This window comes from Rhinatrema bivittatum, chromosome 2 (assembly GCF_901001135.1).
Source record: "Rhinatrema bivittatum chromosome 2, aRhiBiv1.1, whole genome shotgun sequence".
Lineage (NCBI taxonomy): Eukaryota > Metazoa > Chordata > Amphibia > Gymnophiona > Rhinatrematidae > Rhinatrema > Rhinatrema bivittatum.
The window spans coordinates 278,989,578-279,014,664 of NC_042616.1; the positions used below are offsets into that span (position 1 = coordinate 278,989,578).

Below are 25,087 nucleotides of genomic sequence, written 5' to 3' on the forward strand. Positions count from 1 at the left end.
ATAGCCTTTCAGCTGGTTTTGATCCCAGTAAAACTGGGAAATTAAAAGGGAACTGTTGGAAGAATTTCCATAGCAGATGAAAAGTAGCATTTTCAGTTATGTGCAAGGTATTTCTGTGTATTGCACTTTCACAATATAGCATGGGCAAGTTTGTCGATAAAGTGTGTTTTAGGTGCTGCTTATATTTTAGACAGTTGAAGAGCATACTTTTATTATACAGTGGCACACTTTTACAGGGATAAATGCAGATTAAACAAGTGATTCCATTGTGTTTTTTAAATATCAATTTATGTTGGGGGGGTTATGTGCACGTAATGATAGTCAGAGAACAGTAACACATGAGAGAAAAGAACAAATATAAAAACTGATTTTAGTGTGAAAAGAGAAAAACCTAGAAGCATTTGATATATTCCCATATGGTCACTGCAGTATTTGAGAGAGCTCTAATCTGATCTTCCTACCACACTTAGATGACAGCTTCTTTGTTTTCCCTTTCACCTTAGGAATATGCTCAAGGACAGCAAGTATAAACACAAATGCAATTTTCAGCATGGATCGTGCTTTCTTGTTAATTGTGGAACAATTTCTGCTTTTGACTTGGGGTATTCTTATGCAGTATGTATCTTATTTTTTTGTAAAGTAGGGGCCGTATACCTACAATTCTAAGGCTTACACTATATTTTTCTCTTAAGTAGTTCCTGTTCTTCTTGGATAATTGTATTCAAGTTTTGTTACTCAGAAAAGAACTGTCACTGGAATACTTTAATATAAACTGCCTTTTATAATTGAATTGTTAAAAAAATAAATAAAAGTTGACATAATATCGGCACAGACATGGAGGGGGCTATCCTCTGGTCAAATGTGCAATAGAAAAAGTTTACTCAACTTGCACATTCTATGCTATAATGTAAATAATAGAAAACAGCTGTTGGTGAGATCTCCTAGACATTGCATTATTGTTTATTTATGGTTTTGTACCCTCTTTATGAATTACTTTTTGTAAATATTTAGTGTTCATACCTTAATGTTAGTAGTCTCAATTGTTGTGGGCTAATTAAGAATAATTAGCATATTTGTGTTACACTTAGAGATTTGCCACCTTCATGTTTTTGATTTTCAGAAATTAGGATCAAATGGGTGTTTGGTTTTTAATTAAATAGGCCTTGTTTGTGTCCTAAAGGTTGTCCACATGTTTACACTATTTTTTTGTTTTTCCTAATGCATGTACTGGTAAATGCATTCCCAAGCTGAATATATAACGCAAATCTTTTGGCGACCTGAACCTACAAAACAGATTATCATGGGGCCTAGGTGACTGAGTGAAATACTTTGTAAAAACATAGCATTCTGCACTAGAGGTCTTGCTTTCTATTTAATATAATGGAAACAATTTGGATTGTAGTTCTGATCCTTTTCTCTGCTAGGCTAATCATTTGTGGGTCTTTTCATCAAATTGGGGTCACTGAATACAATCCAAAAGTTCCCAAGTATTGTAGACCACCAAGAGTAGCACTTAAAAACCCAACAACATATGTTCTAACATATATGATGAGGGCTGTTTTGTACCCATAAGGGTGAAAATACTGCACTGCTCTGGGTTTGTTTCTTTTACAACCATATACAGTCTGCCATCACACTAGCTCATATTTGGGGAAGAAAAATGGTTACTAATGTATAACAGCTTAAAAGCAGAAAATGTTAGGGTTTTTATAAATTGCCAGTTTCAAATCTTGAAAAAGCTAGAGAAAATCAGATACTGGGTTAGAGCAAATATCTATATGCTGACAGATATACAGCACTGATACAAGTTATTTTTATTATGGTTTCAGTTCTGTTTCCTTCAGTTCTAAAGATAAGGAAGTTATCTTACTGTCTGTGAAATTGTGATTTTCATAGCATCTATGGTGTTATGTATTAAGCATCTGTCTCATAGAAACAAAATGGAGGCAAACTCTTAGTAGATCTCGACCCTAAGTTATTTGCCTTGAAGATCACTTATGTCAAATGGCTAAGTGAGATATCGAAAAGAAACAGTTTTATGTATTGTTGTGGGTTTGCACCACCGGCCACTCCCTAGTCACAATCTGGCTGGAATCCTCTGGATACCCCTGGTTAAGTCTCTGTTACTTACTGTTACCCTGGTCCTTCCAGGGTAATAGTAACAGTATCACAGCTATGGGAGCCAGTTGTCCATTGGCTCAAGCTCTTCCTCAGAGCTGCTCACCACCTCGATCTCCATCTCTTTTTGTCTCTCCATCTGGTTTGAATAAACAATCTTCTTGGTCCTGCCCTGCCCCTTCTTCTGACAAGCACTCATCTTTCTCCTACCATGCTCAGGCTCTTCATCCTCTCAATAGGGTAAACCCTGGGAAGCTCCTCTCCCTCCAGAATCCCTGTGTCTTGTAAGAGTTGGAGTTTGACTCCTATTCTGATTTCTTTTACATACTGGATCCGCCTCCCAGGTAGCCCACCTTCTTGCATTTGCCAGGGGAATATAATGCTCATCACAGTATGTAAAATATTTATTGTAACTTTCATATTTATTTATTTATGTTTTATATACTATCATTCTATGTGAGAATCACTAATTCATAACGGTTTACAGGTAAAACATTCATAAATAAAATGAGTGTTACAAGGAGGATAGACATTCATAGAAATGGAAGTAATACAAAGGTAGACTTCTAACGCAGAAATGGAGCTGGAATAAAGGGTTAGCGAAGGGAGGGGGATATTGTTCAAGAATCATTAATGTTATCTGAGTCATTTTTGAATAGCCAGGTTTTTAAGTCGCTTTTGAATTTCTTTTTATCCATTAGTGTTCAAAGTTCTTCTGGCATGGAATTCCACAGTTTTGGGTCGGCGATTGAGATCACTCTATCTCTAGTTAGTGTTAGATGAGAGCCTCTTAAGTCTGGAATTTCTAGGAGGTCTTTGTTCTGTGATCTGAGAGTTCGTCGTGGGATGTGAGGTTTAAATGTTATTCCTAGTAGATTGTTATTGTTCATTTTAATGTTGTTGTGTATTATTGTTAGAACTTTATAATATGTTCTTGACTGAACAGGAAGCCAATGCAGAGCCATCAGAATTGGGATGATGTGGTCAAATTTTCTTGTTCCAGATAATAGTCTTGCTGCAGCATTTTGTAGAAGTTGCAGGAGTCTTAAGTGATTAGTCGGAAGACCTAGAAGCAAGGAATTACAGTAGTCAAGGTTTGAGAAAATGAGGGATTGTAAAACAGTTCTAAAATCTGTTGTGTTCAGTAGGGGAAACCAGATCTAATCAGTTTGCTTATGTGGATTTTCATTGTAAAATTTTCATCGATTTGGACTCCTAGATCTCTCACTTGGGTTGCAGGGGTTACTTGGCAACATCTGCGATCTATCCCTGGCTGTATAGTTTTCCATGGTCTGATCACCATTTTTTATATTTATTTATTTTTTTTTTTTTTTACAAGTGCATCAATTTTATTGTGAGCAAAATTACCTTTAACTTTTTTTTAACTTTTTTAAAAATATTTTCTATATAATTGTTGCATAATAAAGTTGTCTTATGGGATTATTTTGTAAATTACAGCATTAGCAATTTTCTCTCATTCTGGGAAGTAATACAGATAATAATTTATACTGATCTGATTGATCTGTATTGGGGATAACATCATAGACGTTGCATTCAGTGTATGAATTGAGCATGTGTGTGTGTAAATTGTGACTTCTAAACTTGGGTACTTTTGGGGCTTAGATAGCGCCCCGACTATCGCTTTTTTACCCTGCCGTTTTGCCGCGCGTTTAACCTGCTAACTTACCGCCTACCCTTACCCCTGCATTAGAGGCAGGGGTAAGGGTAGCCGGCAAACTTTCCCCCAGCCCCCGCTCACCTGCCCTGGCCGCGTCCATGGGTGCTGGTCTCCGGGGCAGCCCCAGTCCTCTCCCCTCCTCCCGAAGCAACAAAAGTGAAAAAAAAGCGAAAAAAAAGTTGCAAGGGAGAGGACTGGCAATCCTACGCTCGGGATTGCCAGTCCTGTCTCCCCTTCTCCTGAAGCAAGACGCGAAAAGAGTGAAATGACATTTGAAATGACAGATACCAGCGTGTCCATGAAGCGTTAGGCCCGCGCTCCCAGGTTACTGTATAGCGCTCTATACAGTAAAATGGGTTGCGCGGGCCTAACGCTTCACGGACGCTTCTTAGATGCAGCTTGCATTTGCAAGCTATTTACATACAGGATCAAGCGGTAGGTGAGCTGGACTATGCGTGCGGCAACCACGGGTGCGCCGGGCACTAACGCAGCTCTTCCTACCACTCGTTACTGGATTGACCTGATAGAATATAACAGCAGACGAGGAGCATCAGGTCCATGCAGCCTGCCCCTCCACCCCATAATGTCACAGGCCCTACTGATCCCCAGCCTCCCTCTCTTGCACAAGGGACACTATTCCTTAAATTTCTTTACTACTTTTGTCACCTCCACTGGTAGGCTGATCCTTGCATCCAGTACCCTTTCATAAGAACATAAGTTGCCATACTGGCTCAGACCAGGGGTCCATCAAGCTCAGCATCCTGTTTCCAGCAATGGCCAATCCAGGATACAAGTACTTGTCAAGTATCCAAACCAATAAAAAGATTCCATACTACTAATGCCGATAATCGGTAGCTATTCCCTAAGTCAGCTTGACTAATAGTTTATAGACTTCTCTAGGAATTTGTCAAAACCTTTTTTAAACCCAGCAAAGCTAACTGCCTTAACTACATCCTCTGGTAACGAATTCCAGAACTTAATTGTGCATTGAGTGCGAATTTTCTCCGATTTGTTTTAAACCTGCTAGTTGCTAACTTCATGGAGTCTCCTCTAGGCCTTCTATTATATGAAAGAAAGAATAAACAACTGATTAACATTTACCCATTCTAGTCATCTCATGATGTTGTAGATCTTCCTCAGCCACCTCTTCTCCAGGCTGAACAGCCCTTATCTCTTTAGCCTTTCCTTTCCGGTGTTTCGCCAAACAGCTTCCTCAGGGGTAGATTGAATTTGTAAATCCACTTTGACTGTTAACATTTTTAGTAGTATCAATACAAAAGGTATCGCCACCTATCTTAAGTATTACCATTTGCCAATAAATCTTATTATATTCAATCGCATGTTGTCATAACTGCATGTGAACAATTCATAATATATTCAGAAACAGGACTGCATCAGCAAGCCAAAGTCAACGTGCTCAGGAAACCTCACTGAGCAGTCCGGTCTTTTCGATCATCTGCAGCCTGTATTTGAGACATATACCATCCGGTGCTGAATAGCATGTGCACCTCCTATTTTTTGTTTATATTTGTTCTTTTTTACTATTTTTCAATATTTTTCAATTAAAGTCTAATTCAATTATTGTAGTCTTCTTAAATTACTCTTCACTAGCAATTCACAGCATCGGCATCTTTTTTTATTGCCGGTACAGGTATATGTAGCCCAACTTCGATGGTGAAAAAATGACCCGACAGCGGTCGTGTTTCGCAGCTGTTGGGCTGCTTCTTCAGGAGTCAGATATTCCAAAGTTAAACTCTAAAGAAAGAACAGGCAGTCATGCTAAAACATCTGATAATTGTAAACAGAAGTGTACTTAACTTGCAACGGTATCTCCACCTCTTTGCAACAGGACGCGATGTCTCCAGGAATTCTTCTGCAATAATGCCGGGCTAGAGACCGCGATCATCCACTGTTGAAAATGAAATAGCCTGCGCTTTTGCGGGCGTGATGACGTCATCCAACGTTCTCTATCGCTATAGAAACCAGACGCTATCAGAAAAAAGAATTAAAAACCATCTGCATACAGATCATATTATTGTTGTGTATAGCTTGGAGACAGTGAACGAATCAAATAAAACCTATGGTGGAATAAAAGAACAACTGTAGTGAAATCAAAGAAATACATTGTATTCCAAATTATTGTTGAGACCCCGCGGATGAACTGTGTCCAATCTATGAATCCATCTCTGTTCAGCTTGAAGAAGCCTTTTATGAAAATTGCCTCCCCGCCATGATGGAATTAACTGTTCCAACACAAACTCTTAATTCCTCGAAGGTGTGTGATAAATTGAGGCAGTGAGTGACCATCTGAGCAGTAATTTTTTGTGTATTAATGCAAGAGCGATGCTCAATTAGCCGTGTCTTCAATGATCTCTTTGTTTTTCCAACATAACATAAACCGCATGTATAACATAGATGACACCTATTGAAAGGCAATCTGTATTATGATGCAAAAAAAATTTTTTGTCCAATCTAGAGAAAAATGCAATTAATGTATTAATGCCCCCCAATCCAACAATTTGGATCCTTCCTCTCTTTATCTCAGATTCTATTCTTGTAGATCCTGGAACCTTCCTACCTTTATCTTCTTTCCAGAATCTCCCTCCTTATTAAACACTCTCCTTTCCCCCATCCCAGCTTCTTGATCTATCCTAATAGAAGAAGATAATAAATGCAATGCTAGGTGAGACCAAGGTCCATCAAGCAGAGCAGTTCTGTCTCTGACAGTGGCCAGTCTGAGTTGGAAGTACCTGACAGATCCTATGAAGTTGACCTATTTCCTTTTACTCCTGGGATAGCAAAAGCTTTCTTTAGTCTACATGGCTAATGTTTTTTGGACTTTTACTCCAGGAACTTGGCCATACCTCTTTTCAACCCTGCTTTCGTCATGGCCATGACCTCAGTTTGTGCACTGAGTGAAAAAAAATATTTTTCTAACATTTGTTTTAACTCTGCTGGTTGTTAGTTTCATGGATTGCCCCCCCCCCCCCTTGTTTTAGTATTGTTTGAAAGGGTAAATTATTTTATTGACCTGTTCCACCCCACTCGTGATTTTTATAAACGTCTATTATGTCCCTTCTCAGCCGTCCCGGGAAAGTGGTGGAACCGGAAAGGATTGGCCCAGATGGGGTGAAGTTGTTCATGCTGTTGATTTCATATTAATGGTTAATAAGTAAATAAAAGCTGCGGCTGCTTAATTCCAAATTACGGTGTAACGTGTGCAGTCATTTACGGGATGGGGAAAATGGGAGGGGAGGGCGAAGGGAACGAGAACAGAAGTCACGGCTCCTTTTCTGTATTAATTTAAAATGTAATTAAGGACTGTCATGTAAATTGTGTTATTTTGACCAATATAAAGCGTGCAGAATTTTACATTCTTTTTGCGCAGAATTCCCCCAGGAGTAACATGTATGTGGTAGCACTGTAACTTTGTAGGAGTCTTCTTGGAATAATGTTGGAAAGGAAACATTTTCTGTTACTGCTATCAGTGTCACAGCTCTTTTATTTGCTTATTGGGCTTATTTAAAAAGGGCTCCAGGGGCGATCCAGGAAACTACAGACTGGTTAGCCTGACTTCAGTGCCAGAGAAAATAGTGGAAAGTGTTCTAAATATCAAAATCACAGAATGTATAGAAAGACATGGTTTAATGGAACAAAGTCAGCATGGCGTTACTCAAGGCAAGTCTTGCCTCACAAATCTGCTTCACTTTTTTGAAGGGGTTAATAAACATGTGGATAAAGGTGAACCGGTAGATGTAGTATACATTTGACAAAGTTCCTCATGAGAGGCTTCTAGGAATAGTAAAAAGTCATGGGGTAGGTGGCGATGTCCTTTCGTGGATTGCAAACTGGCTAAAAGACAGGAAACAGAGAATAGGATTAAATGGACAATTTTCTCAGTGGAAGGGAGTGGGCAGTAGAGTGCCTTAGAGATCTGTATTGAGACCCTTACTTTTCAATATATTTATAAATGATCTGGAAAGAAATAAGACCAGTGAGGTAATCAAATTTGCAGATACAAAATTGTTCAGAGTAGTTAAATCTCAAGCAGATTGTGATAAATTGCAGGAAGACCTTGTGAGACTGGAAAATTGGGCATTGAAATGGCAGATGATATTTAATGTGGATAAGTGCAAGGTGATGCTATAGTTAGTTACACAATGTTAGGTTCCATATTAGGTGCTACCACCCAAGAAAGAGATCTAGGCATCATAGTGGATAGCTATTGAAATCGTCGGTTCAGTGTGCTGTGGCAGTCAAAGCAAACAATGTTGGGAATTATTAGGAAGGGAATGGTGAATAAAACGGAAAATGTCATAATGCCTCTGTATCGCTCCATGGTGAGACCGCACCTGGAATACTGTGTACAATTCTGGTTGCCGCATCTCAAAAAAGATATAATTGCGATGGAGAAGGTACAGACAAGGGCGACCAAAATAAGGGGAATGGAACAGCTCCCCTATGAGGAAAGACTTAAAGAGGTTAGGACATTTCAGCTTGGAGAAGAGACATCTGAGGGAGGATATGATAGAGGTGTTTAAAATCATGAGAGGTCTAGAACAGATAGATGTGAATCGGTTTACTCTTTCAGATAATAGAAAGACTAGGGGGCACTCCATGAAGTTAGCATGTGGCAGACACATTTAAAACTAATCGGAGAAAGTTTTTTTTCACTCAACGCACAATTAAACTCTGGAATTTGTTGCCCGAGTATGTGGTTAGTGCAGTTAGTGTAGCTGGGTTTAAAAAAGGATTGGATAAGTTCTTGGAGGAGAAGTCCATAACCTGCTATTAATTAAGTTGACTTAGAAAATAGCCTATTACTAGCAACAATAGCATGGAATAGTCTTAGTTTTTGGGTACTTGCCAGGTTCTTATGACCTGGATTGGCCACTGTTGGAAACAGGATGCTGGGCTTGATGGACCCTTGGTCTGACCCAGTATGGCATGTTCTTATGTTCTGAGACTGTTTACTCTCTTTTCTTTTCAGAAAAATTGGTGGTCCACTTCTTGCATGCTGCAAGACTGTCAATTGCATACTTCTGAAAGACAGCCCCCCAGGCTTGACTTTTGGAATAACAATGTCTCTGGTCTGGCTAGTATTAAGACATTGACTTAAACTGTCTAGCTGATAGAAACTTTCATTCCATAATACAGGAGGACTGGATGGTGACTACCAGTAAAAATCTAAGTAATACATTAGCAGTTAGAAGTAAAGCCTAAAACCTTGAAGGTTTTATATTCTGAGAGACATGGGGGCAAAAATCCAGTGGATTGCCTAGCTAGAAAAGTAGTTCACCATCAAATTCGATTAATGTTGAGTTTTCATGTGGCACTTGTACTTCAGCAATGTGTATAAAGTCATATTCTGCTAGTTGTGAGACTTATGTCCTCAATTTGTCCAAACTCAAGAGTTAGAAAAATATTTAGTTGAAAGATTTGTCAAGGACAAATAATGACATCATATGATAAGAAAAAGTGACTCAGCGGCCTACATCTTTCTGGAAAACTAAAGTCCATTTCTGTGTCTCTTCTTTAGGTTGGCCCTCACTGCAAATCATGTAATATCAGCTTTTTGTTATAATTTATATAACTTGCAAAATGCAAAAGAGTTAAGGTTAATATGTATTGAAAAGATGTTAATGTGTTGTGCTATTCTCATTTATTTTAAATTAATGGGAATATTGTTTGCTAACAAAGTAGAGAAACTAATCTGAACTAAGATTTTGTATTTCATTGCAAGTTATCATCTCATATCTGTATAACTGTTGGGTGACTTGCTCTAAAATTCCAATTGTTGCTCTGATTATAAGATTTAATTTGAATTCCAGACAAAATTTCGATTTGTCATTTTTACTTTCCAAAAAAACCCAATACCATACAAAGAGAATTTGCAGTGGTCAATTCTGAGGATCTAGAATAAACATTGGATGAATGTGTTAAGTCTCATAGTAAGTAGAATATTCCTGTTTCAAATGTCAACAGTACCTATGTCAGAGCTACTGTGAAGCTTTGCCTTAGTTGTCATTTCCTTTTTCTGGGATCACCATTATTTATGGATAGGGAAACCACTTTCTTGAAAAATGTAAACTCCATGAAAGTGCACTGTTTGTCAACCTATTGAAAGTAGTATAGCTCTCTGAAGATAGCATACTATAGTCAAAATGTATCATTTTAGCCTAGTAAAAGGTGTCCTCTGCAACTTGACTTTTATTTCTATATATCTGAGTGGACTGCTATGGCAAACACACACACACACACTACTTGAATAAAATATCTCTTACTGAAGCTCAAAATTCCACTTCTATGAGGTGTATAAACCCCATTCCAGTAGGTACATCCTCATATGCACTAATCTGCATAGTTAGATAGAAGTAGGTCACAGTACAGACCCACAAACTAGCAAAAAATGCTGTTTGGTTTAATGATTGCATCATGCTTTAGAAATGTTGAGATGAAAAGTATGCTAACATTATCAAGTAACAGTATGCGTGTTTCCTGATCAGCAGTTGATCTAACGTCTCACTGTTAGTAAGTTACACATTCACATTGTGACTAGAGATATTACTGAGGAAAAGTTTGTGAACCTCATGTATAATAATAATTACAAATTCTTACCATGATGCCCTTGTTTAACTGAACCCAGTCTTATGTAATAGAAAGGGTATAAATGTTATAAAAAAAAATTCTGTATTTCTTGAGAGAGAGTATTCAAATTAGAAACAATAAAAGCAAGTTTGCTTACCGTAAACAATGTTTCCGTAGATAGCAGGATGAATTAGCCATGCTATCATGGGATCTGTCATTCAGGCCCGGGAAGCGGAGCTTGTCAAAGCAGAAAACAGAGCTTTGCTCTCTGCGGCTGTGCGTGTGTTCCCGCGCAGGAAAGTAACGGAATCTCCTCAGTCTGTGATTAAGCTTCATTGTAGTCGAAGACCTGGTGACTGCCAGGGAGGAGGGTGGGTCAGCATGGCTAATTCATCCTGCTATCTACGGAAACATCGTTTACGGTAAGCAAACTTGCTTTTTCCCGTCGATAGCAGGGCTGAATTAGCCATGCTGTCATGGGAGTCCCAAGCTCCCAATCACGTCATTTATGATATGTGTGTTTGTACGTGATCTTTGACATTGTGGCAGTCACCATGTATTTGGAGGATAGAGATTGCAGTATTGCTTGCCCTATCTTCGCAGGTCCCTTCAGGTCGAAGGAGACAAAGAGTTGAGAAACACGGGAGTCCGAGTTTGTCCTTTCTTTGTAGTGTGTTAAAGCTCTTTTACAATCTAGTGTGTGCGGTAGTTTTTCCCTATCGTTTGTGTGTGGTTTAGGGAAAAAAGTGAGATGGAATGGGGTAACTACTTTCGGTAGGAAGGACAGGTGAGTTCGGAGAACTACCTTCTGGTGATGAAGTTGCAGGTATGGAGGATAATGGACAAAGCCTGTAACTCACTAACTCTTCGTGCTGATGTTACTGCAACCAGGAATACCACCTTCCATGTGAGGTATTTAATGTGCGCTGAGTCCATGGATTCAAATGGAAAAAGCATGAGCTGTTCCAGAACTATGTTGAGGTTCCATGGAACTGGAGGTTTGGATACCGGAGGACGAATGTGCGTTAACCCTTTCATGAAACGAGTGAGCAATGGGTGATTGGATTTGGCATCTCATTGATTGGTCTATGATAGGCACCTATGGCGCTGAGGTGAACTCTGATGGATGATATTGCTAGACCAGCTACATATAGTGTATGAAGATAATCAATAAGCAACTCCGGTGAACAGTCCAATGGTGGTACACCTTTGGAAGTGCACCAGGCAGAGTAACGTTTCCATTTATAGCTATAATTTTTCCTGGTTGAGAGTTTCCTTGATTCTAACAAAATGAATTGTGCTGAAGTGGAAACTCCTTGTTCTGTTAGAAGGAGCCTCTCAATCTCCAAGCTGTCAAGTGTAGAGATGAGTGTAGTGGGTGTAGAAGTGTCCCTTGATCTTGGCAGAGAAGATCTTGTCGATTCGGTAATGGAATTGGATCTTTGGGTAGTCGAAGTAGGAAACTGTACCATGGCTGCCTCAGCCAGGCCGGGGCTATGAGTATCAGTTGAGCTTTGTCAGCTATACACTTCTGAATTGTTCTTGTTATGAGAGGTATGGGAGGAAAGGCATACAGAAGGCCTGTCGTCCACGGAATGAGGAAGGCATCTTGAGCGATCCTGAATTGGCTTGGTCTTATCGAGCAGAATTTGGGAACCTGAGCATTGATCTCTGTTGCAAAGAGATCTATCGAAGGTGTCCCCCACTGCGTGAATATGTCTTGGGCTATTTCTGTGTTGAGTGTCCATTCGTGGGGATGAAAGATGCGGCTTAGTCTGTCCACTCTTGTGTTTGCAACTCCCGGTAGGTAAGTTGCCTGGAGATGTATGGAATTTCAGTGAGCGTGTTCGAAAATCATCAAAGGGACCATGAACCGGACCCTCCTTGTTTGTTGATGTAAAACATCTCTTCTTAGTTGTCCGTGTAGATCATGACCCTGCGTCCTTTCAGGTGGTCTTGGAATACTCGTAATGCATTGCGAATCGCTCTTAGTTCCAATAAATTTATTTGCAGATTCTGTTCCGAGATTGTCCATAACCCTTGTGTTTCGTAAATCTCGAGGTGTGCACCCCAGCCCTTGTGAGTCGCATCCATGGTTAGGACTGAGTTGTGGGGAGGTGGGCTGAACAATGCTCCTTTGGACAGGGTGGAGTCTAGGAGCCACCATGTTATATCTTTTTTCATTTCGGCGGTCAGCGATACCTTCTGCGACAATGGTTGTGAATGCTGTTTCCATTGGCGTTTTAGTCCTCATTGTAGGCGCCTCATGTGTAGCCTGGTGTTGGGAACCGTGAAATTTGCCGCTGCCATGTGGCCCAGGACTACCAAGACTTGTCTCGCTGACGGTCTCGGAGTATGGTTCAAGGTATATAGAAGGTGACAGAAGTGTGATATTCTGTCGTCTGGGAGGTATGCTCTGTTGCACGTAGTGTCCAGGCATGTGCCTATGAACTGCAACTGTTGTGTTGGTTGTAGGTGCGATTTCTGAAAATTGATCACCAATCCCAGTTCTTGTATACAGTGTATCACCCGATGGAGGTGATCCTGTAAAATGCTTGAAGTTGGGCCGAGTATGAGCCAATCATCCAGATATGGAAAGATGGTTATACCTTGCTTCCTGAGATGAGCCACCACCACTATCATGAATTTGGTGAAAACCCTGGGTGCAGCCGATAGTCCAAAGGGAAGAACTTTGTACTGGTAGTGTTGATGTCCGTAGCGAAAGCAGAGGTAACGCCACGAGGATGGATGGATTGGAATGTGTGTGTAAGCATCCTTCAGGTCGATGGCGCACATCCAATCGTTGGTTTGAATGAGAGGAAGAATTGACTTCGACACCATTTTGAATTTCTCCTTGGTGAGAAATTCGTTCAATTCCCTTAGGTCTAGTATTTATTTATTTTATTTATTTATTATTTTGTTATACTGAGTTTCATGACTAGAATCACATCAACCCGGTTTACAATTAACAATGTGTGTAAGAGAGTAACATAGTAAACAATATTCCCAATTCAAACTTCAAATACAGAAAACAATATTATGGATGTGAGAAAGTTACAATAAAACAGGGAAAATTAACTAGGATCTGGAAAGGAGGAGAAATTGAACAAAGAAATATTTACATTTCAGCCAATTGTATCAATTAATATAGTTGTATAGCAAAAATGAATATATATGATACAGTTGTGAAGGACGATAATATGGTGCTGTGTATGAGTGGGTAGTTGGTGGATTCTTATTTCAATCCAATTTTTGAATACGAGTTTGTGCTGGTATGGATGGGTGCATAGTATGGGGCGAAGGCCCCCCGACTTCTTGGGTATGAGGAAGTACAGGGAATAAAATGTTGCTGAATTGGAGTGTAGGTGAATTTGTCGAATTGCTGCTTGTTTGCGAAGTAAAGCAATTTCCTCCCCCAGTTGTGGATGGGAATTGTGAATCTTGAGTGTGGAAAGATGAGGCAATATGGGCTTTGTGACAAATTGGAGTTGGTAACCGTGACGTACTATGTCCAAAACCCATTGATCTGATGTTATTCTTTCCCAGGCTTCCAGGCAAGAATGAATCCTGCCTGGAGGAGCTTGATGTTGTGGTGGCGGCTGAGTAACTAAAAAGATGAAGTCGCTTTTGCTGCAGTAGTCGGCTGTTGTGTCTGCTGCCTCTGGTTACGTGGTTTACCTCTACGTTGGTTTGAGGTATTGTGTTGTGGGGCAGGACGCTGGTAAGAAGGGTATGGTTGGGTACGAAAAGATTGATAAGATCTATAGGGTCTTCTGGCATATGATTGCCTACGAGTTGATCCCATATAACAACGTGTAGTCTAATAAATAGGATGTGATGTTAATGATTGTATTGCTAGAGCTTCTTCTTTTAATTTACTTACTGCGTCCTGGAATCTTTCCCCGAACAGGTTATCTCCTGTACATGGGAGGTTTGTTAGTTTCTCGTGCAAGTCTTCACGTACCGAACTTGAATGTAACCATGCTAGTCTGCGGGCTGCAATGGCTGTTGCTGATGCCCTGGATGATGTTTCATGTGCTTCGTAGTTTGACCTCAAAAGGTGTCGAGAACACTCTTCCATGTCATGGAGAGGCTGAGGTATCTGATCCGCCATTGAGGAATGTATACCCTTCATAGCTTGCATGCACTCATATAGGTATTGTACCATGTAGAATTGATGTTGCATAATTCATGCAGTTAACATTGAGTTATGGTATATTTTCCTGCCAATCTCATCTAAATATTTGTTGTCTTTCCCTGGTGGGTAAAGGGAATGCGACTTTGTTTTCTTGAATCTTTGCATCGCCGACTCTACTACAATTGAAGCGTGAGGTAATTGTGGTAGAGTGTATAGTGATGCTTTCCTCATACGAAATTTAATGTCTGTTTTCCTGGAAACAGCTGGAATTGTATAAGGCGTATCCCAGGACTTTTGTAAAACTGAATGCAGGATCTCTTGATGTGGAAGAGATGTTGGTTCCCCTGGAGTATCAAAAATCTTTAGAAGACCAAGGGTTTCTGCTCTAGGGTCTGCATCTTTTTGGACCTCTAGATGCAGTATTGTACCCAACTTTTCTAAGAATTTTGGGTATATAAGGTCTTCCGGAGGGGAGTATGGTTCCTGAGGTTGTTTGTATTGAAGGAGAATCAAAAGATGTATCCTGTGTATGAATTGGGGAGGTTGGTCGGTTTATTATGGGATATGTCGGCAGTTCTACCGACGGCTCTCTATTAAGCTCTGCTTTGTGTTCCGTAGAGCTGTCATCAGCAATATTAGTCATTTTGAATGATGACTGAAGCGTTTCATAAAAACCTGCTAAAGACTGAGACAATTGATAAAATGCCTCTCTTGTATGAGGGGGCATTGTCATCCTATCATCTTGTTCTTGTGAGATACCTTCTTTAAGGTGCATTGAGTTATTTTGAGGTGAAGTATTAGGTACCTGTTTGTCGCTTTGTATTTTATTGAATGATATGTTCCTCGAATCTTCTGAATCTGTAGAAGTGTTAGAGGAAACAACCTGTATTACTTCTCTGTTTGAGAAGGTATTGAAAGGTAGTTTATGCGATGATTTAGAAGTCGAAGGACTTATTTCCCATGTAGCATTCCTCTTTGTCAATTTTTTATGGTGAGAGTGCTGCGAATGCTTATGATAATCGTTAGACGACGAGTCTATCTGACTTCTACGTGAACGTTTTGTGGTATCAGTTCCAGAAGAAGAGCTTTGTGAAGAATAACGTCGTCGTTTCAACTCAGTCTTTAAGACCTGAGGTAATTGTGTCTTTTATGCGCGGATTTATGTTTATGCGCGGTTGTATTCTTGTGCGCAATTGTATTCTTGTGCGCGGATGTGGAGTTATGCGCATATCTTTCTGATCTTGTGCGTGTAAGGGTTATCGGCGCCGATGTCTTCGGCGCCGTGCGCATAGATCTCACTGGAGTCGGCGCCATACATGCAGATTTCAACAGCGCCGTGCGCATATTTGTTCTGCGTGGTGGCTTGTTCTGCGACGTGCATGCCGGTTCTGTCAGGTTGTGCGGCGATCTCTCTCTCGGCGCCGATACATTTTTCCACTCAGACGGCGCCGTAGGCACAGAAGGTGTCGGCGCCAAGGTTTCCGGCGCCGATATGGTACGTTGCAGCTCTACAGGCACTGTGGATTTTTTAGAATCCATTGGCCTTCGTCGTTTTGCGTTCTCCTTACCTCCAAGAGTGGAGGATTGAGGATCCGACGACAAAGTTCTCTTTTTTTTTTTTGTTGGAGCCCATAAGTTATTGGGCCAGGCGATGAATAAGCCTCCGATGGGTTCCTTGAGGCCAAGTTCCTGAAGCCTATAGGCCCTTTGTTTTAGTGCTCTGGATGACTTCCTAGAGCAAAAGTCACAATCTTCCCGATTGTGATCTGGAACATGGGTCGTGTCCGTCAGTGCCACATCGACAGGGTTAAAACCCCGATTTTGACATTTTATTATTTAATTTATTTATTTTTAAATGCTGAGGAGAGAACAGCTCCGCGTGCGATCCCGCTCGCGGAAAAAACAGACTGAGGAGATTCCGTTACTTTCCTGCACGGGAACACACACGCAGCCGAAGAGAGCAAAGCTCTGTTCTCTGCTTTGACAAGCTCCATCTCCCGGGCCTGATTGACAGATCCCATGACAGCATGGCTAATTCAGCCCTGCTATCGACGGGAAAAACTAATTCAAAATTGGTGTGTGTGAAATAGGTGAACCCCTAGTTTCTTTAGCACACTTACAGGCCGATACAGTACAGTGCGCTCCGGTGGAGCGCACTGTTAACCCACGATTGGACGCGCGTTTTCGACGTGCTAGCTTTACCCCTTATTCAGTAAGGGGTAATAGCGCGTCAAAAACGCGCGTCCAACACCCCCCCCCCCCCCCCCCCCGAACTTAATAGCGCCCGCAACATGTAAATGCATGTTGATGGCCCTATTAAGTATTCCCGCGCGATTCAGAAAGCAAAATGTGTAGCCAAGCCACACATTTTACTTTCAGAAATTAGCACTTACCCAAAGATAGGCGTTAATTTCTCCAGGCACCGGGAACGTGCACAGAAAAGCAGTAAAAACTGCTTTTCTGTGCACCCTCCAACTTAATATTATGGCAATATTAAGTCGGAGGTCCCGAAAGGTTAAAAAAAAATAAATTTGAAATCGGCTTGTGGGTTGAAAACAGGACGCTCAATTTTGCCGGCGTCCGGTTTCCGAACCCGTGGCTGTCAGCGGGTTTGAGAACAGACGCCGGCAAAATTGAGCGTCGGCTGTCAGACCCGTTGACAGCCGCCGCTCCTGTCCAAAAAGAGGCGCTAGGGACGCGCTAGTGTCCTTAGCACCTCTTTTTGCCACGGGCCCTCATTTGAATACAGAATCGCACGCACAGGAGAGTGGCCTGTGCGCGCGCTGGGAGAGTGGGCGTTCACCCGCTCTCCCGCGACTTTTACTGTAGCTCTCTGGCATCCAAACTCGAGCATCTCTTTCCCCCCCCCCCCCCCCCCCCCCCCCCCGGGCTCTCTCACCTCCCATGCTCTCACAGCCTCTTGCTCACTGCTCTCTCTTCTTACACCCTCCTGCTCACTGCCCTCCCCTCTTTTCTCTCACACCCCTTCCCCCACAAACCTCTCTCTCTCCTCTCACACACACACAGTGATAACCATAGACAGCATGAATTAGCCATGCTAAATACCCACTGCCTCCCTGGAGAGTCTAATACTTAGACTGAGGAGGCTCACAAGGCAATGCCCGCACATGCTCAGTAGAGCCACAGGTCCATGAACTTAGAGAAGATCATTCGGTGATCTAAGATGATGCTACCAAGCGACATGACTAATTTTGCTGTTTAGGGAGAATGCCATTTCGATAAGCATATTTGCTATCATCGCCAGCGTTGCATTACAAACTTTTTTTTTTTTTTATGGAGTTGCAGCTATCTTTTATATCTTCTCTCAAGTTAGTTTTAAGACATGCCATCTCATCCCATTCAGTATTTAAAAAATCTGATCCATTTTGGATGCATGGAAGCCCAGCCAGGAACTAGAAGCTGGCTTTTACTTTTTTGTGTGTGTGCACGTACCAGATCTCTTGTATTGTACCATTTTTGTTGGGGGGGTTTTTTTATGTACAGTTTAATTGCTGAGATGTTAATTTCTATACACTGAGTGGCCACCCTCTTGTCATTTTTATTACATTCTCTTGATCCATCTCAACAGTTTTATTATTGCATTTGGTTTTTATGCTCCTTTCATTTTCATCTCTCTCTCTCCCATGCTCTTTCCTTTACTATCAGCTCGATAAAGTAACATTCATTTGAAGATTTCTCGTCTGTAACGAGCTCACTGCGCACAATTCGGACGCGTAAGGCAAACCAGCGATACAGTCTCCAGTTTCGCGCGTCCGTAGCGCTTCTTAAAACAGACGCGTAACCCTTCCCCACCCGGCATGTAAATGAACGAATTAGCTGTATAATGAAGGAATTAGCTATTCCCCTCCGATACCGTAACGCGCGCTCAGGTTATCTCATTAGTAACGCACTGTTTTGCCGCGGCCGTAACGTGTTAGTTTACCGCCTCCCCCTAGTAGGAGTTAGGACTGTGAGTCTAGTAACAAATCCATCGACACCGCTTAAGACACTCAAAAGCAATAAAACACAATAAAAAAAAAAAACGATACAGAGATGATCGAGAAAATGTAATGATGTGGGACACACAAAACCTGTCAGAAAAAAAAATAAAAATTTTTAAATACCTGTCGGAGGGCCGCGTGGGTCCAGGCGGGCGGCGGCGGGAGCCGGGTGGTCGCGTGTTAAATCTAGGCCGCGGGCGGGTGGGCGCCTGTTCCAGGCGGCAGCGGCGGCGGGGGGACACGCGTTAGTTCGAGACGTCGGTGGGCGGCGGGTGGTCGCGTGTTAAATCTAGGCCGGGTCCGCACAGGCGCGCATTCATTCACTGCCGGTGGGGGCTGCCTCTCCGGCAGCCCCCACCGGCAGTGAATGAATGCGCGCCTGTGCGACCCCTGCGATTCGGCGCTCAAGGCAGTCACATGCCGTGACGTCACGGCATGTGACTGCCTTGAGCGCCGAATCGCAGGGGTCGCATTCATTCACTGCCGGTGGGGGCTGCCCCAGCAGCCCCCACCGGCAGTGAATTAATGCGCGCCTGTGCGACCCCTGCGATTCGGCGCTCAAGGCAGTCACAGCATTCATTCACTGCCGGTGGGGGCTGCCCCGGCAGCCCCCACCGGCAGTGAATGAATGCGCGCCTGTGCGACCCCTGCGATTCGGCGCTCAAGGCAGTCACATGCCGTGACGTCACGGCATGTGACTGCCTTGAGCGCCGAATCGCAGGGGTCGCATTCATTCACTGCCGGTGGGGGCTGCCCCAGCAGCCCCCACCGGCAGTGAATGAATGCTCAAGGCAGTCACATGCCGTGAATGCTCAAGGCAGTCACATGCCGTGACGTCACGGCATGTGACTGCCTTGAGCGCTGAATCGCAGGGGTCGCACAGGCGCGCATTCATTCACTGCCGGTGGGGGCTGCTGGGGCAGCCCCCACCGGCAGTGAATGAATGCGACCCCTGCGATTCGGCGCTCAAGGCAGTCACATGCCGTGACGTCACGGCATGTGACTGCCTTGAGCGCCGAATCGCAGGGGTCGCACAGGCGCGCATTCATTCACTGCCGGTGGGGGCTGCCGGGGCAGCCCCCACCGGCAGTGAATGAATGCTGTGACTGCCTTGAGCGCCGAATCGCAGGGGTTGCACAGGCGCGCATTAATTCACTGCCGGTGGGGGCTGCTGGGGCAGCCCCCACCGGCAGTGAATGAATGTGACCCCTGCGATTCGGCGCTCAAGGCAGTCACATGCCGTGACGTCACGGCATGTGACTGCCTTGAGCGCTGAATCGCAGGGGTCGCACAGGCGCGCATTCATTCACTGCCGGTGGGGGCTGCCGGGGCAGCCCCCACCGGCAGTGAATGAATGCTGTGACTGCCTTGAGCGCCGAATCGCAGGGGTCGCATTCATTCACTGCCGGTGGGGGCTGCCCCAGCAGCCCCCACCGGCAGTGAATGAATGCGCGCCTGTGCGACCCCTGCGATTCGGCGCTCAAGGCAGTGAGGGCCGCGTGGGTCCAGGCGGCGGCGGGAGCCGGGTGGTCGCATGTTTAATCTAGGCCGCGGGCGGGTGGGCGCCTGTTCCAGGTGGCGGGGGCGGGTGGACACGCGTTAGTTCGAGACGGCCGGCGGGCGGGCGGTGGCGGGTGGTCGCGTGTTAAATCTAGGCCGGGTCGCACGGGCGCGCATTCATTCATCCAGGCGGAGGAGCCGGCGGCTGTCGCCGCCGGCTCTGCCTGAATGAATGCGCGCCTGTGCGACCCCTGCGATTCGGCGCTCAAGGCAGTCACAGCATTCATTCACTGCCGGTGGGGGCTGCCGGGGCAGCCCCCACCGGCAGTGAATGAATGCGCGCCTGTGCGACCCCTGCGATTCAGCGCTCAAGGCAGTCACATGCCGTGACGTCACGGCATGTGACTGCCTTGAGCGCCGAATCGCAGGGGTCGCATTCATTCACCGCCGGTGGGGGCTGCCCCGGCAGCCCCCACCGGCAGTGAATGAATGCTGTGACTGCCTTGAGCGCCGAATCGCAGGGGTCGCACAGGCGCGCATTCATTCAGGCGGAGGAGCCGGCGGCTGTTGCCGCCGGCTCCTCCGCCTGGATGAATGAATGCGCGCCCGTGCGACCCGGCCTAGATTTAACACGCGACCACCCGCCACCGCCCACCCCCCGGCCGTCTCGAACTAACGCGTGTCCACCTGCCCCCGCCGCCGCCGCCTGGAACAGGCGCCCACCCGCCCGCGGCCTAGATTAAACATGCGACCACCCGGCTCCCGCCGCCGCCTGGACCCACGCGGCCCTCCGACAGGTATTTAAATTTATTTTTTTTTTAACACTCAGGTTTTTACATATTTTGGTTTTTTTTTTTTCACTTCATGGTGCCTGTCATTTCAAATGTCATTTCAAATGTCATTTGAAATGACAGGTACCAGCGCACCCTGGTTACTGTATAGGCGCTTTATTAAGCGCCTATACAGTAAAATGGGTTACGCGGGCATAACCCTTCCCTACCGCTTTAAAGCCGCGGCATGCATTTGCATGCGATTAGAGGAGAGTATCGGGGAGTGAGTGAAGAGAACTGTGCGTGCGGGGAGGAAGGGTGCGCCTGACACTGCCGCACTGTTATTACCGCGGCCTTACAGGATCGACCCGATCAGCAAACAGTTGAACCAGAACAGGCTTTTCTTGCCTTTTTACTGTAAAAACTCCAAATCAATGTGGATCTCCTCCATACTCTCCAATACTTAATCTCATTTTAGTTCTCTCCTCCTGCACCACGTCCAGTTTGGCAATTGGCCAGCTTATGTGTACCTGTTTTCATTCACCGCTAAGTTAGCGTGGCTGAAGTTTTAAGGTTCAGTACTCTGCTCAGCAGCCTTTTCACCATCACAGCCTTTGGAACAGATCCTTCAAATCCATCTCCAGCGATGCTGATAGTAGCAAGATTGAAATAGTAAATTCAAGGAGGGAAATATAGCATTTTCCTGAGACTTAGATGGTGTTAGTTCTAATGCTCCATAATCCCTTTATGAACCTGGGGGAAGTCAGAACAACAAAATTAAGTGGCCATCTTGCTCGTTGGCATACTAGTGCTCTGACTCTATCACTCATTGGCATGGAATGCTTCCAGAACTTTCTAGGAGAACTCTTCAGGCATACATGTTATCTCTTAGATAAGCTTAAAACTGGAAAAGAATTCTTCCAAGGGGAGATAAATGAATCATATAGTTCATTGCACTGCTATTATCAGAAAATGTGTTACTTATAAGCAATTTCTCTCCAATATTCAATGCACTGAAACCACATACATGGGTCTCTCCCTGGCTTCAAGTTGTCTTCAAGTAAAAGAGACATGAACATATTCTCTAGTTGGTTTATATTTTTCATTTTCAGTAGAATAAGAAACACCAAGATTGTGTGCCCTGGGGAGAGGGAATGAGAATAAACATATATTTCACTGAAGGGAAGTCAAGGTAAAGCTAATTGAGTAGTAATGCAGTAGGAAGGGAAAATAGGTAGACTGGATGAGCCTTACCATTTCCATCTGCCATTATATTTTGGTTTTGTGGCAATCGCTCAACAACATTGCATGTGGCTGTTTTCCAATGAATGTTACTGAAATGCACTGCTGATTTATGCATCCATATAGAATCCATCCCAGGAGTTTAGGAAGATGCTTATGAATTCTTGCACCTGTATTGTATGTATTTACATTTAAAAAAACAAAACAAAACTTTGTTGTTCCAGAGGAAAATTTGCTGTGGTAAAAAAATGCATTGAGAAGGAGACTGGAAAGGAGTTTGCTGCCAAATTCATGAGAAAAAGGAGGAAAGGTCAGGATTGTCGGATGGAAATAATTCATGAAATTGCAGTACTAGAACTGGCACAGAGCTGTCCCTGGGTCATTAATTTACATGAAGTTTATGAGACTGCGTCGGAAATGATCTTACTTCTGGAATAGTAAGTACTTTTACTATATTAAATAGAAGACAGTTTAAAGAGAATCTGTAGTGAAAAACACAGTGCAGCATGTTAGTAATTATGCTTCTGTTTTATATTGCAATTATTTTATATATAATTAACTGCCCATATCTTGGCATTAGTGATCACTGCAGTAATATTTAACCTTAAAAAAAAAAAAAAAAAAAGGGAGGCATAAAAAGAAGACTTGTAAGAAGGTAAATAAAAGGATCAATTGTGAGGTGTAAAATATTGCATCAGGTGTAGAATGTCTAAAAATACCATCTTGGAAGCTCAAATAATAAAAAAGAAAAACAAATGGTTGTAAGTAGACCAAATGACTACCAATCTGGTTTAATGGTATGGTGAAAGAGTCTATTAAAGCAGTAATGGCTTCCTTTATTTAAAAAAAAATGGAAAGCTAGTCCTAATGAAGAAAATAGGAATGAGTATAAGCACTAGCAAATTTAGATGTAAAACATTGACAGGCCAAGAGAGAACTTGGATAGAAATGCCAAAGAAGCAACAATTTAATAATTTTCAAGAAAAGCAAGAATCCTGTGAGGGAATCAGTTGAACCATTAGATGACTAAGAGGTAAAGGGGGGTAATCAGGAGGATAAAGCCATAAGCAGAAAAAACTAAATTATTTCTTACCTTTAGTTTTCATTGCAGAGGATGTTGGGGAAGATACCGATGCAGGAATGGTATTTTGTAGGTGATAATTTTGAGGAATTTAAGCAACCCATTGTTAGTAGAAGAGCTCTAAAGCAAACTTTTAAATAGCAAATTATATCAGCATAATATTTGCCCCAGAGTTTATAAAACTCAAATATGAAATTGCAGATCTTCTTCTGGTACTTTGTAACCTATCATAAAAATTGCCACTTCTGAGGACTGGAGGGTAGCCAGTGCAGTACCAAGCCTTTTAAAAGAAGTCCAGGAAACTAAAATTGAGTGAGCCTGACATTTATGCTGGGCAGAATTCTGTCCATATGTTAACCTTGGCTTAATGAGAAAAGACCACTATGGATTTAGCAAAGGTAAGTTTTGCCTCACTAATCTAACACATTTTATGGTGTAAATAAGCGTATAGATAAGGGCTACACCGTTGATATAGTGTACTTGGATTTTCAGGTGGCTTTTGATGAAGTCAGTCATGAGACTGCTCGGGAAATTAGAAAGTCATTGTTTTGGAGGCAATGTCCTACTGTGAACTGGTAAAACAAAGTAGGACTAAATGGTTAGTTTTGCTGATTAGAGTATTGGGCCAGTATTTAATTTTCTCCAAGGACAAGGTGAATGGCAGTCCTCATACATGGGTGACATCTTCAGATGGAGCCCGACATGGAAAACCTGTGACAAAGTTTCTAGAACTTTGCTGAGTCTTATTGAACATATTCAGCATTCATTATACCATTTGTCAACATGGGGTCCCAATCAGTCTCTTCTTTTCTGCAGAACCTTTTTTGCGGTCGGGTGGGAGCCTCATTTTTCTAACTTTTTGGCCTACTTGGCCTGTTCTTGGAAAATTTGTTTTTATGATTTTTGAAATTTGCTGCCTTGCATGGTAGACAAGGTCTCCCCCCGCCCAGTTCTCCCGTTAGCGTCCTAAGTAGGTTTTTATTGGTAAGTTATCTGTGTTCGGTAACTGCCATCGATTTTGATCTTGTGTCCCTTCTATTTTGTTGACATGTCCACTTTGGTACTTAGCAATTTCCCCCCTGTGCACGAGGACCATGTCTATAACAGACCCCCATGTTAGATGTATACTCTGCCTTGGGACATTGTACGATGTCCGGGGTTGCAGCAAGGATGACCCCGAAGGGATGTAAGATCCAGCTTGACAAGATGGCGTGCCTTTTCGGGCCAGAGAAGACTGTTCCATTGGCATCGATGGACGCAGTGCTGTCAATTCCTTCAATATTGCTGAAAGTAATGGCAGAGACCAGCCATTGTTGGGCTCCTCCAGATTGAGAATGTCAGGTTCATCATCAACCTCAGCACCGAGGAAGGACCGTGCCAAGCATCGAGGGAAGCTTAAGAAGCATGGGCATCGATCCCTGTCAATGCATGGGGATGCACTAACTTCTGCTGTGATGCCCCTGAAGTGACCTCAGAGAGGAGAACCAGTCCTTGGAGAGGAGAACTTCATCCATAAGATACTACTTTGAATGCTGTAGATTTTAGGGAGCTGTGGGGGAAGGGATGGTAAGTCTTATTGTCCTGGATTTCCAGTTCAGTGTGAATATTCCATAGGCCTGCCTTTTAAGATGAATATGATACTCATGAAACTGAGTTGGACCAGATGGTATGTCAAATGATGGAAAATTTTTAATGGACTTTCTGAAAAATTAGTGAATGTATCATGTTTTTGGGAGAATTTTTAGACTTGTTTTTTGGTATGATAGATTTTTTTTTTTTAATTCCTTTGAACTGGTTAAAGGAAAGCAGTGTACTTATATTCATCTCTTTTGTAGATGCTTAATAATTCTGAATTTATTTAAATTGGCATACTGATTGATCAAACTCTGTTTCAAGAGCATTGACTGTTTGAGTTTGGTTAATTTGTTTTTCTGCCTATAGTGACTGTTTACTAACAGTCCAATTCAATAA

The 25,087-nt window shown here is 43.0% G+C and overlaps 1 protein-coding gene and 1 long non-coding RNA gene across 2 annotated transcripts in view; one reads left to right on the top strand and one right to left on the bottom strand.

Annotated features, from left to right (window-relative positions):
- The first annotated feature begins 519 nt into the window (after nt 1–519).
- STK17A (serine/threonine kinase 17a) overlaps nt 520–25,087 on the top strand; it is a 68,260-nt gene continuing 43,692 nt past the window's right edge. Inside the window, exons 1-2 of the mRNA XM_029589549.1 lie at nt 520–615; nt 22,260–22,472. Coding sequence (XP_029445409.1) covers nt 551–615; nt 22,260–22,472 — 278 coding nt within the window. The 5' untranslated portion in view covers nt 520–550. The remainder of the gene's footprint in view (nt 616–22,259; nt 22,473–25,087) is intronic.
- On the bottom strand, nt 2,626–6,564 carry LOC115084554. The gene is made up of 2 exons (XR_003854593.1): nt 4,898–6,564; nt 2,626–3,184 (listed from the first exon to the last, which is right to left on the bottom strand). It is a non-coding gene; the product is annotated as an uncharacterized LOC115084554 (long non-coding RNA).